The sequence below is a fragment of the Symsagittifera roscoffensis genome, chromosome 4 (assembly GCF_963678635.1).
Source record: "Symsagittifera roscoffensis chromosome 4, txSymRosc1.1, whole genome shotgun sequence".
Taxonomy (NCBI): Eukaryota; Metazoa; Xenacoelomorpha; order Acoela; family Convolutidae; genus Symsagittifera; species Symsagittifera roscoffensis.
In genome coordinates this window covers 41,726,644-41,746,288 of record NC_087065.1, presented here as the reverse complement: position 1 = coordinate 41,746,288, position 19,645 = coordinate 41,726,644, and the positions used below count along the sequence as shown (strand labels likewise).

General features: G+C 39.6%; 1 protein-coding gene across 1 annotated transcript in view; it reads left to right on the top strand.

The window, feature by feature from the left end:
- Nucleotides 1-19,645, top strand: part of LOC134845246 (adenomatous polyposis coli homolog) — a 320,464-nt gene that overhangs the window by 268,407 nt on the left and 32,412 nt on the right. The window contains exons 2-8 of the mRNA XM_063862172.1: nucleotides 10,187-10,324; nucleotides 10,424-10,599; nucleotides 10,674-11,037; nucleotides 11,109-11,328; nucleotides 17,376-18,026; nucleotides 18,744-18,849; nucleotides 19,228-19,467. Coding sequence (XP_063718242.1) covers nucleotides 10,225-10,324; nucleotides 10,424-10,599; nucleotides 10,674-11,037; nucleotides 11,109-11,328; nucleotides 17,376-18,026; nucleotides 18,744-18,849; nucleotides 19,228-19,467 — 1,857 coding nt within the window. The 5' untranslated portion in view covers nucleotides 10,187-10,224. The remainder of the gene's footprint in view (nucleotides 1-10,186; nucleotides 10,325-10,423; nucleotides 10,600-10,673; nucleotides 11,038-11,108; nucleotides 11,329-17,375; nucleotides 18,027-18,743; nucleotides 18,850-19,227; nucleotides 19,468-19,645) is intronic.

Here is a 19,645-nt window from a genome sequence, read left to right as displayed (position 1 = left end):
CAGGCGATGAGAACACCTTCATCAGCATTGCCTCTAATGGCAAATCCCTTCGTCAGAACCGCGGGACAACTGATGTTCGCATGGAGCTTAGTTGGAATAGAGTTGGAGGTCTTGACTTCATGTGACAAATGGAAGTTAGGCAATGAAAATCTGGAGGTCTATCAGCTGCTGGTACAAAACGTCGCGAGGGACATCTCCGGTCTGAGTCTGGCGAGAAGAAAAGATGCCACTTGTTTCTTGAGGTGGATAATGTCCGTAATGAACAATATCACCGTCCAAGCGTGTCATCAGAGGGCCATGGGGAGCAAAACCATGGAGAGAAGAGTCTCCACCGTCATACTGAACGTGTACCAGAGTACGGGAATTGAGGAGGAGGACGACTCGAGACAATCCCTAGAGAATCATAGCAAACTGGATGAGATACGAAGATTCCACAACAAGAAATTTGAAGAGGGGCATGACGTGCATCGCAACTTAGCCTTGGCTGAGGGTTACGCGAGACCCAATAAAAAGGGAGAGTATCAATACGTGTCTGGAGTGATGGGAATAGCGTATAATCCTTTCTTGAATTCAGAGGCCGGGAGCGCTCACAGGAATCACGAGGTGACGGAGCTATTGAAGTTTTGGACAGAGAAGATAATCGTAATCGATTCAATGGAGAGGGAGAAACCGAGCCCAGGCCCGCTACTAGAGGCGACACCCAAGGTGATAAGCGTACCGCGCTCGAGCAAGAGAGTGGAATTGAGAATGGGGAATGGAAATGGCATGATGACTACGAATTTGGGAACGGTTTGGAAGCTGCTGAGACCTTCCTGGTGTCCCCATCCCCATGCGAGCTTGATTGAAGAAGTGACGGAACGAGTAAGGCTAACACCGACAAAAAGATGAGGATCTGGGAACGTTGGACGTGATACACAAATTGATCCTCCCACAGAGTAAAGAGTCGGGTGGAACGACGAGTAAGCTGGGATCGGTAAAGAAGTTGGAGCCTGGTAGCTGTCTTGACTTGACGTGCGGAGGCGGAGGGCACACCTGTGATGGACGATCTTGTGTCAGAATACAATCTTTTCAGGGAGAAGACCTAGTCACTTGGTTTGGTGATATAACAGAAAGAGAGAAGAGCGAGGTGCAGATAATGGCTGAGTGTTATATGAACACCACAGTGAATATAGCAACGGCGCTGGGGTTCTTCTCTAGAATGTGTAGTCTGCAATCACTCGAGATGCTGGAGTCTGAACACCATTTGGTGACGGCGTTGAGCGTGGAGTCGTGGCCAGGGGCGTTGCAAACCTTCCAAAAACATATCAGAGGATAAAAGATTGGTCTAGAGGCGGAGATGGGATTTCCAATGAGTGAAGCTTATAACCTGCCGGTAAATGCAAAGTCTTTGGTGGGATCAGTAATGGTCAACGTGTGTGGGAGCTATTATCCATTGCACATGGCAATGGTGGAGGTATCCAGCCAAAGGATACTAGTCGATAAGGCCTTTCGGTACCCAAGTGCGTTAGGCTAGCTCGAATGTCGCATCATTCACACAGACTGCTGAGGAAGATCCTGGGAACGGTGCCGAAGGCACAAAGTGATGACTTGAGAGAAATCTGGGGAGATGAACTATTGAGCTTGGGAGATGAAAATAGGAGCGATTTTGAGAGACAGAATGCCATCGGGAAGCCGATGGGTAATGTCCCAATGCCGGAGGAAGATGATGTGGTGCACGAGAAGATGATGGAACTGGAGCCTCTGCTGGAAGCCTCGGGGGAACGCAATCTCCGAAGCATAGAAATTACACATGGCGAATGCCCATGCCACTGCTTGGCACAGACAGTGTGGTACCCGGAGCACACAAACCTTTGCCTAGTGTGGGATTTAGAAGAAATTCGGTCAATCGGGATACCCGATCATCAGCAGAAGGTGACCATCTTGGTAGTTAGCACGATGTTGGCGTTACGATGGATCGAAAGAAAATGTGACGAAGTACAGGGAGTCGAAGACACCTACGGCGGAATCGATACACGCTATAGACTACAACAGGAGACTCGAGTTGTTTGAGACTGTATGCAAGGTATTCGCCATACCAATGGAATTCAGGCACGTGTGGAGCCGCATTAGGTTCTTTCCGTGGTTTCGAGCGACGTTGACATCTTGGTTGTACATGGCGACGAAGGATTACATGAAGAAATATCAGAAGGAATATCGCCAGTTCCTGGCGGATATAGGCCCGCAAGCCTTCAAGAGACCTCTGCTGACCCATCGAAATGCGATCACCACAGGTTGGAAGAGAGTTGGTAGGGTGTCTAGAGACAACACCAAAGCAAGAGAGTCGATACTGGAGGAAGACTTGGCGAAGAACGTGAGCTTGAGCCTGCACAATTCCTTTTGTTTGAACAGGGAATTGAAATCGAAAAGTTTACCGAATCAGGCAGCGAGGTTGCAAGAGCAGAGGGAGTGGATGCGATCTTACGAACAATTGAGAGCATGGGAAAAAATTGTGATCAGTTCTGATGATGAGGAGGCGCTACTAAGACAGATCACGGTGTCAAATTCATCAGGTCCTAGCACGTCGAAGGCTAGGAGTAGGAAGTGAGCAGGGAGCTCAATGTGGGTTTCTCGAGTCTTGAGAGGGAAAAGAAGGGGCTCGAGTGTGAACTCGGATAAAATTCGAGGTCACGCAAAAGAAATTTTAACGAAAACAAAATATTGTTATTAATATGCTATAGTTATTATATAAATCAATATGTTACATGACAATTTCCTGACTAAATAGGACAAAAGAAATTTTAATCATAAGCTTCAAAAGCGGATATTTAAGGTGCAGGAATATGAAAAATTTGATTGCTGTTCAGCGATAGTGTGACAATTTTATATAGTGGTGAATTTTGGGATGTAGATAAACTTAAGTCTGCTGCAAACTTCTGTAAATGACCACTGGCACTGTATCTTGAGCAACACTCGGTATTCTGGGGACTCACTGGCAGCAGGCAACACGCAATGAGGACGTCGATCTCGAGTCCGGGGAGTATGTGCCAGTGGGTTATATTTGGAAGTTTGACCTTGAGGAACACGAAATACGTAATTTTGGGAGGAAATTTAATTTTTCAAAATTTCGAATGGAGCCTGTCATGCTCGATTTTCTCGCGAAAACTGAAAATCTCAGAATTAGAAGATGAGAACATCCGAATTACAATCGCGGGAAAGAACCTAAAAAAGCAGCGGGAAGTTGCTATTCGCAATTTCCAGATACAAAATAAACGCGAGTAGAGCCGTCTTATCCTGAAATAGGAAGAGAAACGATTGTGAAAGAAGAATACAATTATTTGAACCGAACTAGAGTGAACCCTCAAGGGAAAGGTGGACAGCTGGGGTGTCCCAATGGTTCAGACTAAAACTTCTTTACTAGAGTCAAAACTCATTTCCCTTATTGAAACTAATTAGTATTAAACTTCTCAAGTTATCATACTTAATTCTCGAGTTGCTCATTAATTTAGTTGCCTCTAATTTTCAAGTGTGCCGACAGGTGAGTCCTTAATTTAGTTTTCTTGAGTGTGTTTTGTGATTGTTATTTTGAGATAAGGAGAGTTTTAGGTTGATCCATCTGAAATGGATCAAAGTTCCACTGTCTAATAAAAAGTAACTGTGCGGATTGTTCCGACCCTGTTTTTAACGGCGTTCGTTGTTGTTGTTGTTGTAGTGGATTTACAGCACAAGGCTGATGGGTGTTGCTCCCTTTCCGTTTTTATTAGAAGATTGTCCACTTATTTCTGCATTGGTTGCAATCGCACGCAAGTTGTCAAGTGCAAATATTGTTTTCGTTGTACTTTTCATCCATGAAATTCCACATCAGTTGTAGGATTCAGTTCTTGAGTCCAGTTTTGTTTGTGAAATCAACGTGTTTGTCAATTCTGTTTGCAATTCGACTGGTACGTATTGTGAATTCCCCTCGCGCATTCTCTGTTCTGATTTTGGCACTCTTGAAGACGTCCTTAGTTCTGAGATTTGTCTGCGGGCACTGTGATAGTTGTGGAAACACATCAGTTCGTCCATCAAGGCTAGAGAGTAGCAGTAGGTCCGTGAGTTGTAAGTACATTGGTAGTGGGAGCACATTTAGTGCTCGCAGCTGGTTAACATACTATGTATCCGGGCTTGTTACTGTCCATTTTGTGACTTTCTTTTGGAAGCGCTCCAGGCGTACAAGATCTCTTCGGCTAAGATTTGTACATGAAAGTCCATATATCAGAATTGGAATAAGAAGAGACTTATATAGGCCTAATTTGACTAAAGGTAGTGTTTTATAAGCTATATTACGTCTAATCAAGTGAAATGATTTATTAGCTTTGGTCAGTCTCATATCAATATGTTTATTCCAGGATAATTTATAGTCCACTATAAGTCCAAGATCTTTCGCTCCTGTAGAGGATTCAAGTTTTGATCCGGAAAGCTGCAGATCGTGTGCTCTGCCTCTGAACACCAGTTGTGAGCATTTATCGAGAGCCAGCGCCATCTTGTTCTCCTTGACCCAGTCATCAATGGACTTCAAGTCCTGTTGCACTTTGATTAGGTCTGTGTTGACTGTCTGAAGTTTCAGATCGTCAGCGTATATGTACGGGTCAGAGAATTTCAGTCGGTCCGGGAGGTCATTGATGAAAATGCAGAACAGAAGTGGGCCCAGGAGGGATCCCTGTGGGACACCACTCGTCACATCTAGAGTCACTGAAGAAGTTTTCTCAACTTTTACATATTGTTTTCGTCCATTTAGATAATCACAAAGAATTTCCAGCAGGCATCCTCCTAAACCAATATTTGCGGTCTTTTTCAGCAATTCAAGATGCGGCACCTTGTCAAAAGCTTTTGAGAAGTCCATATAATAAGCGACAACGTCATCTGTTGGGTTTTCGTCTAGTGCTCTGTAAATTTTACTCAGGAATGATAGCATATTCGTGCCACTGATTTCCCTTTGACAAAACCATGTTGATGTTTTGAAAGGACACGTTCAAAAAGCGAGTAGAGAGGTCCGTAGATGCATTTCTCTAAGATTTTGCTGTCTATGTTGAGTAGTGAAATTGGACGCCAATTTTCCACATTACGTCTGTCTCGTTTTTTGAATATTGGGGAGATCGCTGCCGTCTTCCAGCAACTAGGTATTTTTATCAATCTCTTGATGTTCTTGAAAATTACCTGCAAGGCATTTGCCATGTTGGTGGCTGTTTGTTGGAAGAAAATTGGAGGCAGGCCGTTGGGTCCTCTAGACTTGGTAACGTCAATGGTCATCAAGATTTCTGTTATAGTTGTATGAGATATGCTGAAATTTGTGATCTGTGGATTGTCACATTCAACGTCTTTAATGTTAAACTCTATTTTTTGCGAGAATACTGAGTGAAAAAATTCGTTGAGCAGATTCACCTTTTCTTCAGTGATGCAGATTTGTTGAGACTTTTCAGGTGCTTGTAAATGATATCTGTGTTTCTTGTACTCAGAAGTTTGTTCTGATAGTTTAATCGATCATTTTCACTGGACTGGATTACTACATTTTCCATTAGTGCAACTTGACGTTTGCGGTAGCTTGTTGGTTTCGAAATGAGTAGTTTTTTTTGGGTGTTAAGCTATTTCATGAGGTTTGATGTGCTTTGGGTTATCCATGATGGTAACTGCTGTCGATGCGCAGTTCTTCGAGGCACATGGATTTCTAACAAATTTTCAAAGTAATCATATAGCTCTTGGCAGGTTTTATCTATATTTGTGTAGCATATTGGATTGAAAACTTTATCAGCCATAGCGTTGTTTATACCTTCGAAGTCAGCTTTACCGAAGCTTCTATATTTGTCAATGACCGGTTTGGCTTCTTTGGTGTTCTATTTCGAAGTTGAGGTTTATTGATTGATGATCTGAACAGTCATATTGTTTATCGAAGAATTCATCCCTTTGAGCATGTACGAGACAATTTCTATGCAAGGCTACATCCAACAAGTTTTTTCCGAATGTAGAGAAGTTAATTGTTTGTCTGAAGAGTTTTGTGTCAAAGGCATCAACTACCTCCTGTTCCTCTTCACTGGCACTTGTTAGGGACGGCCAATTTGTTTCTGGGAAGTTGATGTCACCACAAACGATAAGGGATGACGAGGTTGGAAAGGCATTCAATATTTTGTTAAAATCTTCAGACAAGTACCCGAAGGGACTTGATTTAGGGGGGTTATAAAAGACACAGAATATCAACTCCTGGCCGGATATATCAATTTTGCATGAAACACAGCTGTCCGGCAGATCTACAGTAAGTTTTTCACATGCGAATGTATTCTTTACAGCAATGAGACTGCTGCTGTGTTTGTTTGTATCATTCACTCTTTCTCTGTCTGATCTATAGATATTGTAATCATGTAGCATTAATTCAGAGGATTCTATTTGATTATTTAGCCAGGTTTCACAAATTCAGATTATACTGTAATTACCAGATGTAACAGCAGTAGAGAGTTTGGCTCGACGTTCGAAGTTTATGAGACTTCTGGCATTTATTTGAAGTACGCTAAGAAAGGCCCCTAGTCACGGGCCGCTTTCATTGAGCTCTACTTTTACGTTGTCATTGAACAACTCCAAGTTTCTTATCTGTAACTTCTCTTTTGGAACGCCTTCAGTTATAAGTTCACGTCGCTTTTTGAGGATTTGATTTTCTTTAGCTGCGTCCTCCTTGGTCAGGGCAGGTGAAAGAAAGACTTTCATTTCAGACAATTGGGTCCTTTTTTCTAAAGTTTTCGCCAGAACTAATCTTGCCTCATGATGGTTGGCCACGGTCAACAGAAGGGTTCTGGGTTTCGTTCGCTTTTCATCGAACTTTCCCAGGCGTTTCATTTCAACGATGTTTGGTTGTACATCAACAATCTCTAGTTACTTCTTGACTTCCTCGTTTGTTGGGACAAGGTTCTCAGCTTTCCATTTCTGGGGATCTTCGGCAATCCCCTGTATTCGGATGCATTGATTGATGTTGTGATTTGTTCGATTTTGCTGTTCTTTTGGTACAGCATTCTTGTTGTTTCCTGTCAGAACAGTACTATATGTCTTTTCCACTTTCTCACAGGTGTTCCTCAGTGCTTCGTCAACTTTCTTCTCAACGATTTGAGTTAATCTGTTTTCCATGTTTAGAAATTTTTCATTTATGTCTATTTCTTCCAGCTTTTCGGTCAGTTTGCTTTGTGTGAAGTTCCGAATGAACCGATCACATACATTGTTTTCATGGCATGACGAACATAGCAGCATTGCCAGCGTTCCTAAATCTTTAATACCATTCACTGCAACTGGTGTTAAGCCTGTGCAGCTAGTGGTCAGATGAAGGTTAGCGCTACAAGCTACGCATTGATAAACAGGATCGTTCGGACCAATTTTCTGCTTACATGACTTACAGTTTTTAGTCATGGTATTCCTTACCTGGACTCTGAGTCAGAGACTCGAGGAGTACACAAGATTTGAAAGTATTAAGAGTTGCCTTGGACTCTGAGTCAGAGGACTCAAGGAGTACACAAGATTTGGAAAGATGGACTTACAGTTATGGACTTAATATTTCCCTTGGACTCTGAGTCAGGGACTCGAGGAGTACACAAGGTTTGAAAAGACCGACGTTTAAAACAGGGGTACTGACCTATTGCTCGTTTTGTTTTGCTCGCCTTCTGCTCTTTGAAGGTTTCGATTGTTTCGATCTCTGCCGTAGGATGAGATTGAGTCTTGGGTAATAGTGAAGAACTACAGCTAATGACCGGAGTTCTTGATCGTGCGATTGATGTAGCTTCTTGTACTTCGCTTTTATGGTGTTGTTTATTTGCTCTGTCTTTGTGAGAATATGTTTCGTTACGTCAATGATGTTCAGTTCTAGCAGATGCTCGAATATATTTTTTGCTCCCCACCTATGGCAGTAGATGATAGCGTACAAATTGGGAATTGATCTCAAAACAGAGATGAGTTCTGCCGGTGAGAGTGGTTCCCCGTCGTTGTTCTTATGATCGGTGATCGAGTTGTTAATTAGATCGTGCCACAGGACAATGTTCTGGTTGCAGTTTCGTGGGAGATTGATGAAGTTGATCGCCTTTTTGTCGTAGAAGATGTTGCGGAAATTGAGACTGAGTCCAGAGTACGCGTAGACCTCTTTCCTCACTTCTCTATTTTCGTCTTCGTCCAAAGAATCAATTGCTTGGGCTAGGGAGCTGGCTCCAACAATTTGCAACATCAGGTGATGATAATATTTGAGACAAGAGGCAACCACGGCTACCTCGAAACTCAATACTTATCTGAAACTATTCGTGTATTTTGGATATTTTGAGACCTAAGTATGGGGACGTTCTTATTTTCTAGAGTGGGGGGTAATTTGGTAGTGGCCTTTAAGCTGTAACGGGTTTTTAGTCTCATGTCGCAAGCGAACCGAATTGGCTCCGACCGTTTTGGGGTAGAAAAACACGAGAGATAGTGTCCCGACTCTTGAGCCAATGGTTATAGGGCCTTTTCTTCTTGAGCCTCAAATTTGACCGAAGTAGGCGACTGTTACAAAATTTTGATTGCTGTTCAGCGATAGCGTGACAATTTTATATGGTTGTGAATTTTGGGTGTAGATAAAATTTAAATCTGCTGCAAACTTCTGTAAATGACCACTGGCGCTGTGAGCTACACTGAGAATTCTGGGGATTCACTGGCAGACGGCAACACGCGATGAGGAAATCGATCTTGAGTCCGGAGAGTATGTGCCAGTCGGTCATATTCGGAAGTTTGACCTTGAGGAATACGAACTACGTATTTTTGGTGTGAAATGTAATTTTTCAAAAGTTCTAATCGGACATGTCATGCTGAAGTTTTTCGCGATAACGGAAAATATCAGAAAAATAAGATCAGAACAACCGATTTACAATCGCGGGAAAGTACTTGAAATAAGCAGCGGTAAATTGCTATTTGCAATTTCCAGATATAAATCAAACGCGAGTAGAGCTGTCCTATCCTGAAATAGGAGAAGAAGCGATTACAAAAGAAGAACATATTTATTCGAGGTGAAGCAGAGTGAACCCTCACTAGAAAGGTGGACAGCTGGGGTGTCCCAATGGTCTAGTTCCAAAACTTAGTTCTTGAGTCAAAACTTATTTCCCTTGCTGGAATTCATTAATAGCAAACTTCTCAAGCTATTATACTTAATGCTAGAGTTACTGATTAATTTAGTTGTCCCAATTCTCGAGTGTGCCGATATGTGAGTACTCAATTTATTTTTCTTGAGTGTGTTTTATGATTGTTTTGTTAGGGTAAGGAGAGTTTTAGGTTGATCCATCTTAAATGGATCAAAGTTCCACTGTCTAATAAAAAGTGAATATACGGATTGTTCCTATCCTGTTTTTAACGGCGTTCGCGTGTTTTGGGTATTTTGAGACCTAAGTATGGGGACGTTCTTTTTTTCTAGAGTTGGGGGTATTTTTGTAGTGGCCTTTAAACTGTAACGGGTTTTTAGTCTCATGTCGCAAGTGAACCGAATTGGCTCCGACCGTTCGAGGTAGAAAAACACAAGAGATAGTGTCCCTGACTCTTGAGCCAGTGGTTATAGGGCCTATTTTTCTTTAGCCTCATATGTGACCGAAGTAGGCGACTGTTACATGGAACAGTGAGTCCAGCCTTCCGGAATGGAAATAAGAGTGTTATTTCCCCGGATTCTGGAATCCTGAGGCGTCTCGAGACTTGAACTTAAACTGTTTTATACGAACATTTAGCTTCCTGGTTATGTCCTGAATTGAACTTAATTAACATCTGTATTCATTTTATGATAGTGAGAAGCTAGAAGTTGAGGGACAGGGTTGATCCATCTTCGATGGAGATGATGATTTTTATCTACTGAACAAAAACAATAGTCATATAATAAATAGTAGTAGCCCTGTTTTTAGGAGTGGCCTCGTGGTCTGGATACTGAGACCCAGCCATGAGCTCACTAATTTTGCATGTAAGTTAGTTAATTTGAGCGTTCTGGTCGAAGCTGGAGAACAGTAACGTTTTTGCCGACCCGATGTTAGAAAGACTACCAAAAGAACTGACTTTGGTAGAGACGGTGAAAAGCATGTAGAGCTTTGTTTAGACGCTGGCCAGTCGTTTTATATCTTAGCTTTATTTTCCATCGATATGTACTTCCGGGCGAATGTTATATGAGAACGAATGAATTAAATCACCTAGAAGAATTTCACGTTTCAGGTCTAATGTAGCTTGCGTTTTGAATGAAAATATACTATGGCCGAAGGCTTATTGCCTCATACTAGTAGTAGCCGTAAAAAAGGAAAGCAAAAAGGTTTTGATGTTTTCCGGCAGCCTCCACCTAGAGTTATTGCAGGTATGGAACCGTGCGTTGTATATACTTTACCCTTGCAACAAGCAAGGGTATAATCGAATTTTGATACCGTTTAACACTAAGTCATGATTTTGATAACAGAAAGGTACAATAACAACCGGCCCTTCAGTGCGTCGGACTCAGACTCTTCTTCGAAAAGTGGAAATGGTGCGCTAGGTGGGAAAACGCTAGCCACCATCACAACTGTCGCGCAAAATTCATCTATTGGAGATGATTCCAGAGCTCACCCTCAGGGACCTTCCGAAACACATGATTCGGTGTGATTTGGTTAATCAATGACTCCTTTCAATTGCCTATGATAGAAATTTACAGGGTTGCTTTTTTTGATTAGGTTGCAAAGCGTTTGTCAGATTTTACTGGGTCCAGTACTTACGTAACGGCATCGCTTCGAGATCCCGTTGTGTCAGTCGATAAAATCAGCTCGTCTCAAACTCTTGCTCCAAGAGATTCACCTTCGAACTTCGTTAACTCGAATAGTTTGCAGCTGAGAAAACTGTCGGATGCTCATGCAATTCCATCACACGGAAGCAAATCTGTGGCCTCTGAATCATTATCTTCCGCGAGAAGTGCATTCTCTCCGGTGGTTGGTGTTTCATACTCTGGGCAGCAACCAGCACCCAGAGTGCCACCAAGAGTCCCGTTGCACCAAAGACCATTTGGAAAGCAACACAAGCGAAATTCCAACACGTGTTCAAGTTTGTATCAGTCTGGCTTTTGTATGGCAAAATTCAGTTTGAAATTAGTGATAGGTTAATTTTGTTTCCAGTTTCGGGCAGCAATGCTAGCATCAACTCAGCTGCATCTTCCACTGCGCCGTCTGATCTTCCGGCGCCGGTGAATGAGTTAGGCCAGACACAAGCGACAGTTTCACCTTTCTTCCAGGACCCCTCCTTGTGTCTCGCTAATCTGCAGTTGTCACCTACCACCACGATAGCGTCGAGTGATGGAAACAATTTGACACCTGAGAATAAGTCATGCAACCCCAAGTGAGTCAAGGATAGTCGGTTACTGTGCACGTAACACAGAATGTTCCGACCATAGTCTTAAAAAATCTGAACGAAAAAATAGAAATTAGGCAAATGGGACAGTCATAGTTAAATAGGCCAATTGAAAAACAGTCTTTGTGGAAAAATGGCTACAAAAACAAGAAAAAATGGTAAACATTTTTTTTTGCAAAATTATTGAAATATTTGATGCCCAAAATGGCGTCTAAAACCCCAAAATCTAACTTTGCTTGAGTACAACTTAGCTTTCATGGCTTAAATAAGCTATTGTTAGCCTGCACGCTCACCTTATTAGCTGCAAATTGGACCAAAATTTCAAACGGGTTTCTCGACACAAAGAAATTTTTTAATGTTCAAATCAAGACTGAAAGGGCTTCAATATGATATATAACCATTCCGATGATTTTTTGTGGTACCTGATTTTGCATGGAAAACAACGCAAAAACTAAAACACCCGAAAACAAAGATCCTCCACATTTATCAAATGGTCGGAACAATAACGTCGATCAGATATAATCGAAAAATTAAAAAGAGCACAACTGCTATTCTTTATTTATCGGAGCAATTTTCTTATCATTATTTCTATCAAATCGCGAACCAGACTTTTTAGCGTGCGTTCAACGACTTCAAAAACTCAATTTTGTTTGACCGAATAATTTTGCTCCTATTACCTCCAAAGGGAGCGGAAATAAGCTTAGCATAGGCTGATTTATTCCGCCGTATTTATGTTACTTTTAGAAAGTTCGGTGTTGGTCAAGTATCATGTTTAAGTCTTATGTATTTTGATTTGGATTATAAACAATATATATATTTTTGAGTTTCCTCTTTGAAGGCATCTGGGTAGAATCTAGTCCCATCATATCAAAAAGGCAGAAAATTGCTCTTGCTTACAATCCACACAAGCAGTTCAAACAATGATTCATTGGAGACACATTGAAAGGTATTGAGTAGTTAGCTTCGAAAGCCAGAGAATTAACCTTCTAGGAGTTTTGAACATCAATTACTTGAACAATTCAGAAGCTAAAGTTTTCAGCGATTTGATAAACCATGTAATTTGTCCTTAGCAAATAAAACGTTGACAACATAAGAGCATTATTATAACGAAATCTCTGTGGGGGGAAACTCTTGTAGCAAAAGCACCATCTAGCCCGGAATATCTAAAAATGTGTATTAGTAAAGTCAAAAGAACAGAGAAAACTGTCCCAATTCGAATTATGAGATTGAACTGGAAAAAAAAATAAAATTTGCTTTTGTGAGAACCTGAACCAAAGTTCATGCTTTCTTATCGACCTAGAGCAAACAGTTTCAAATATTTTAAATCTTGAAAGAGAAAAGAAAAAGAGATTCGCAAATTGATCTTCTTAAACTGGCTTAGATTATGAAACCTATGAATGTGCGTGAAGTGATACAACAATCATCTCAAGTATTTATACAAGAAACAAAAACTTCATTTTAAGAATCTTGGCAGTCCCAAAAAGCAAGGGAGCTTCATCAAAACCATGAGAAATACAGTGCAGCAAACTATTCAGATAAATGAATTGCGGAAGTCATTTGGTAATTTGAACATTGGTTAGTAAAGAAGTTGACCTCTTTAGGCGTTTATAAAAACAAATCCTCCACTTTTAATGTCCACCAAACTTACTGCTCTGAGAACTGATACCGAAAAATTTCATTTCAGATGTCACTATCACTGAAATGTTTGGAGCAGTACTATTGCTTCTAATCTATAAGCCTTTAGGACCCAGTAAAGTTAATGTTGCGGTCCTGAAAGACAATGTGCAATAATCAACCATATTTTAACAATGATAATAAACGAATGTATCTCGAAAGCTGATTTTCCACATAGCTTGATAAAATGACTTTTATAACCAATCCAATCAACTACCGTCCAGTTTTTATTACACCGACTGTCTCCAAATTATTTCAAAAATGTTTTCAGCTCAAATATTTTAATTGTTGTTTGATAACAATATCCGAAACTGCTCGGATTTAGACTTGGTTATTCGACCAATGTTCTCTTCTATACACAACAGAAAAAAGTCAGATTTCAGCCTGATAAGCATAATGTAGTAACAGGGGAATTTTTAGATCTATCGAAAGCATTCGATTCACTTGGGACAAAAATTGAGAAATCTTGGTTTTGAACCACCAGCCACTGATCTTGTAAATTCTTTTCTAGAAAACAGACATCAGCAAGTAATTGTTAATGGTAAGTGGCGCATATTCAGATTGGCTCATGGTGTCCCGGAGGCTACTGTACTAGGATCTTTGCTGTTTAAATTTTGTGTTATTGATATGCTAGAAACTCTGGATAAGTAATTTACTCTTGTACAGTATGCCGGTGATACAACACTGCTAATTTTCCATTCAAATCCGATATCCGCAACACAAAACATTGAAGCCATTTTCAACAGAGTAATCTCATATTTTCATTCAAATCAATGAATTATAAATATACACAAAACTCAGTTCATGATTTTTTCTGCTCCATCAAAAAAGAACTTCAAAGAAAACCAAACTGCCGGCTGGAAGATACCAGGTGAAATATTTGAATTCATCAAGTTTTCGGTGTTAACATAGATGCAGGTGCAACTTTTGAAAAATATTTAACTTAGTGTTACAGAAGATGGATAGTGCAATCCAAATAATCGAATGCATAGCAGATGAAATTTTTCTACGAACCAGAATTCTTTTACTCACTGCCCTTGAGTTAATCCATTTACACTATCTATGCATGATTTGAAATGGTCGTTCTGAAGAAAATCTAGACAAGCTAGAAAACCAAATAAATCTGGGTGTGCGTTTTGTCATGTACATAAACATATACATAAGTTTCATAAGTTATTTACTACTGCAAACGAACAAATAATGCTAAGCAAATAATTATTTTTCATTGAAAATGCGTTATTTTCTATTTGGACCGCTTGCTTCAGTTAATTTTTTGTGATTTTTTTTTGGTTTTATGCCACAAATGATCAATTGTGGTATTTGAAATGAGCGTTCTGAAACTATTGTGAAAGTTTTTTCAACTTTTTTTGTTGTCCTCAATGTTTCTGCCAAATCTTTGTCCGTGTTTTAGTGTCAACTTTTATATTACCCTTGCGTATTGCAGTTCGTGCTACAGTTTTTTCCCATAAATAACTTTGTTTATAGGTCTCAAATCTTGGACCATGAAGTCATCCAGCTACTGAAACGTTCTGTTGCAACAGACAATTTTTGAGCATGTTAGCTTTTTAAATATGTAGCCTAATCGGAGTTTGATTTTTTATGTTGCTTGTAATTTTACCAACTCGAATTCATTTTTTTAAAAGTTTTTTGGCTTAGTTTATAACGACTTAGTGGCCCTCTATTGCATCGTTTGGTGACCTAACTCAAACGATGAAATATGAATTGTTTGTGTGTGTGTGTGTTCTGAGGGGAAGGGTGACATATGTTTTTTTAATAGCTTAGTTTATTTGAAGTTTTTGGGCATGAAGGGTTTCTTCTCGGGTATTTTCGTCTTTGTTACCGTTTGGTAATATTTCTTCCAATGCTTAGTTTGATTTCTATAGTCTTGACATGTTTTTTTTTTCAAAACTGTCTTCATTCATTTTGATAGATCTTGTATGTATAGTTATGAAATGTCGGTATTACTTTTTGCTGATGCTTTTTCGGCTTTATGTTTTTGGTTTAAGCTCTCCGTTTAGTTTCCGAAATTTGCAATCACTATCTGGCAGTCGTGGATACTATTTTGTCAGTAAATGTTTTTTTTTCCAAAATGATATGCAGAAAAATTTTGATTGATGTTTAGGTTATTGGCTGTCGGCTTTAATTTTGTCCGCATATTTTTCTAATATTGTGCTTGCTAAAAATGTCCAATTATTTTTTGAGATCAATAAAACGTCGGTTCCAAAGTTTTGAATGCGCAAAAGGACCCCAGGAAGGAACAAAAAATTTCATTCGGAGTCCTCATTGGTAGTCCTCTGTGTGCCGCTTCACCTGTGTAAAATGACTCATAGAGCAGCAATTTATAATTCATAGCGTTCTAGTGTTTTTGTTTGAGTTTTAAAAATTTACCGTCCAATTTATTCTGGAGGTAACAATTATGCCTGGGACGGCAAAGGTCCTGGACTGGAATCTGACCAGGACCTGTTTTTTTTTCAAACGGGAAATATTATTTCAAATAAAATTGTCGGCCGATTATTTGTCTGCTTATCTGTTGTCGGCTAAATTGTCACATCTTGAAATGGATTTTTTTTCGCTGTGCGCATTTTCTTAAAATTTTTTTTCAGTGTTGGTTTTCTACTAATTTGTAGTTTAACTTGTCCTGACTTTGTATTTCCTTCTTAGTTAATTTTTTGTTTCGGTTAAAAGAATTCCTCGGTCCAAATTATTTCGACCTACTTATATTGGCTTTTTGACCTAATTTTTGGATCGTTTCAAGGGAAACATAACTTAAACACCCCATTCCGCACTTTTTTGATGGTTGTATGTTTACCAATCGGTTTGTTGACTTTTTTTATTATGGAAAAATATTTCCAAAAGTATTGGAAAAATTTTAGTTTTTCTCAGAAACTTCTACTGATGTTCAAAAAGGGTATCAATTGAAAGACCGCCTACTCCCCTGTGTGCTTGTATAATCCTCTAGAATTTCTTTTTTTTTGCTTGACCCCTCTGTCTACGGCCTTCACAAAAGTCTGGGGGAATATTTGACCCCTTTTTTGATTTTTTTTTTCGTTTTCTCGAAAAATAATCTTGTTTTCAATGAACAGAACGGTTTCGAAAATGAACAGAACAGAAAACGAATAGAACGAGTTTTTGTTTTCAATGAACAGAACGGTTTCGAAAAAGTGTCTTCTTGAGCTTCTATGGCATAAATTTTTTCACACATAAATTTCGGACCCTCGGAGTAGTCAAGTTATTATTTTCTGCCGTTTTGTGAATCGTTTTCGCGAAACTAACCTCTCATATCTGATATTGTGGGTTCAATGGAGATAATGGGTAATGGGCAGCTCCACATGCATTAGCGGCCACGCATAAAGTTTTCGCCCTCGCAAAACCCAAATTTTTGATTTTTCGACCGTTTTTTTAAAGTTTTGATTATTCTCGAAAACGGCCCTGCCCTATCTGAGATTTTAGGTTCAATTAAAAAAAGGGTCGTGGGGAGCTGATTTGCGTATGCGAATACTCCCAAATTTTTCTGACACCAAATATAAATTTCGCAAATATAGATAATTGTATAAGAAAAGGCTATAAGGTTTTTTAGCATCGAGGTTTTTTAGCATCGAGGTTTTTTAGCTTGGCTGATTTGTTTTCTCAAAAATTCATTCTAAAATTTGCCCTTAGCTTGTATCTAGTCTTATGGACGGTCTTAAAATAATTTCTTAAAAAGAAATACCTAGCTTCATATTTTTCTTATCCTCGTCCTCTCTGTAAGAAATAGTCAAACATACTTATTTTGAGCGTGCTAGCATCTTAAATACCCGTTCTATTCAAAATTTATTTTGTTTTATGGTTGTAATTTTATCAACTTGATGTGTTAAAATTTTCTTTGCTTTTTTTGGCTAGAAAAGTTTCTGCTGAGGCGTTTTCGGCTTTGTTACCACTTGAGATCAGATTATGGCCCCATGAGATCGATAAGACTCTGGCTAAAATCAACCCCACACTGGCCTTTTAAATTTAGACAATTTTTTTTCAACAGTAACAACGAAGTCCTCTTTGCTAGTTTTTGAGCGTAATTATGTTTTAATCCTATACTTTTGTATCGCAAGGTTGCGAAGCAATATTCGTCTTCATGTCTTTAATGTATTGTTTCTGGATGTTTATGCAGTGGGAAAATATCTTTCTTTTTCGGTGGCAGCTACTGCAAATTTGTTTTAACGTTTTTGAAGAATTGCAAGTAGGATCCTGTTTAGTTTTTGTTCGCAAGTGGCGCGATGCTCTGCGTTGTATATGTGTAACGCATATGTGTAACAAACGTGATTTGATAATTAATCGGACTGAAAGAATTTATGCTAAAAAATGGGTGATGACGCATTTATTTGTTTTAGCCTATTGAATTGCGCTCAATCGCCCGGCAATGTTAAACTTACATCTCCTCTTCAAATCAGCGCGAACAACATCATTTCTGCTCAGGTTTCAAAAACATCATTCAACATTCAAAAAGGAGCTGTGTCCAGGCGAATTCCTCTCACGGATCATGACGTATCTGCTCAAGGTCCGAGTCAGCTACACGAGGTATCCAACGAAGAGCTGCATAGCAAAGTTTTGTCAGATGACAAACTTGGTGCTAATAAGTCTTCTATGGGGTCAAATGGTTCTACAAAAGTGAAAGTCAGTCTGGATCAGCATGCAGCGAAAAGTAAAAATGGATCAGAACAACAGAGTAAGAACAAAATTAAGACTCTGCTTGAGAGTGGAAAATTAAGTCAGGATACTAGCAGGTTGTTCCGGAGTCTGCCAATGTTGAGGCAAAACGAGCAAGTTGGAAAGACCTCGAATGCCACCCAGAGCTTGAACAGGAACAACTTCCAGGTTATGTCCGCTCAAAATAATTTTCCAGCGGGAGCTGAAAATGATTTCATGCAAAATAATTCGGGGACTGAGACTTCTATGGCGATTAAAAAGAGCTGTCAAAGTGATGATGCGCAATTGAGTAGCCAGGAGCTGATGGAACGTATATACTCACTTGATTGGCAAAGGTAAGTCAAAACTTTTCAGTTAACTTTTTAAGAGAGGCACTGTGGATTACTCAAGGTCTGATCTGGCTGTCAAAATTCTGTTTTGTTGCTTTCAAATGATTCACCCATTTTGCATTATTTTAAGCAGGGGTGGATCTAGTATTTTCTCGAGGGGGGGTAGATTTTCGAAATTTTCGAGCTTTTATAGGTCGGCCAATGTGATTTTCTGGCCTCTACCAAATCACTATAAAGACCCCATTTCGACCAAATTTTCTGCGTCGGTCAGCAAAAAAAACTAGGATAGACCGTTGGTGATTTCAAGCGTCCCCCCTCTAAATCCGCTGGTGATTTTAAGTAAATCGATCGCTATTAAAACTTTATTACCACTCACTCTTGAATTTTTTTAGCTAGTTTGCTTTAATACAAAAGTATTCGGAAAAAAGTTTTAAAGGATTAAAAAATAATAAGGACATTCAGGCGAAATGGAGCAAAAATACATTTTTTCCTAATTCTTTTTTCTTAATCTTCGCAGCAACGGTCTATCCTAGTTTTTTTTGGATAATAACTTTTTAAAAATAGTTTTTGGTTTTTGAATATTCTGAAAAATAATGTTGACTATATTTTCGTATATTCGAAATCAAAACTTTTCAATCCGATCAATTAATATTCTTACGCAAGAAATGTTTGATCTTTAGCTAGACAAAGCTGATTTGTTAACATGATGTTCGCCTTTTTCAGAGCTCAGCTGCTGTCCCAAATTGAGAGAGAAACTCAGAGACATACATTTTATGCTCAGAAATTTGCCAACATTAGACAAAAGAAGTCAGCAGCTGCCAATAAAGAGGTAACCAAGAGGGAAGTCAACTAAACTGTGAGGACGGGATGTATAAACGCATTGGTTCAAATGTACAACGTAAAGAGCAGATGATCTTAGCTTTCTTTCTTTTGAGATCTAAAAAATATTGCGTGATCTAATTCATTCGTGAATTTGAAGAGTTTTGTATGGATGGCATTTAACTGGGATGCAACCGCAGAAGTGCTCCTAGACCATAATTTTCTCCAGCGTATGTGATGTTGTTATCCGCCGAACCAAACAGGTTGTGATTTGATAGGCTTACCTGCAACTATTCATCTTGGTCTCTGAGTTTTGATAGTGAAATTCCGAACTCTTTACAGAAGAGCTTGTTTTTTTTATTTGTTGCTCTAGGCTGAAATTTTCTAGGACCTGGATCTTCTAAAATCGGATGCAATGCTTCTAAACTGCAAGCTAGCTGAAGAGTTAGGAGTCGAGAACGAGTCGCAACTGAAGTCCAGAATTGAAGCCGATACAGAGGCCCTGAGGCGGATGGACCAGAAACTTATCCAATTGTTTGAGATGTTCTATCTTCTGGAAAATAACAGCACCGTGCCCAGTTCTGATAACAAAACTCGAGAGACGCAACTCAGTGGAACGGAGACACAGGTTAGTTACACTGTAATACCAGCCCAGCGGACGTTGTGTCATTGCAAATACTATTACAAGCGGATGATGTGTCATCGGAGCAAGTATAAATATTGTTCCGATCACTGAAAGATGAAAGGAACTTTATCTCAGGGGAAGGGGGGGTTATTGAGGATTTTCAAAAAATTTAAGCTACCTC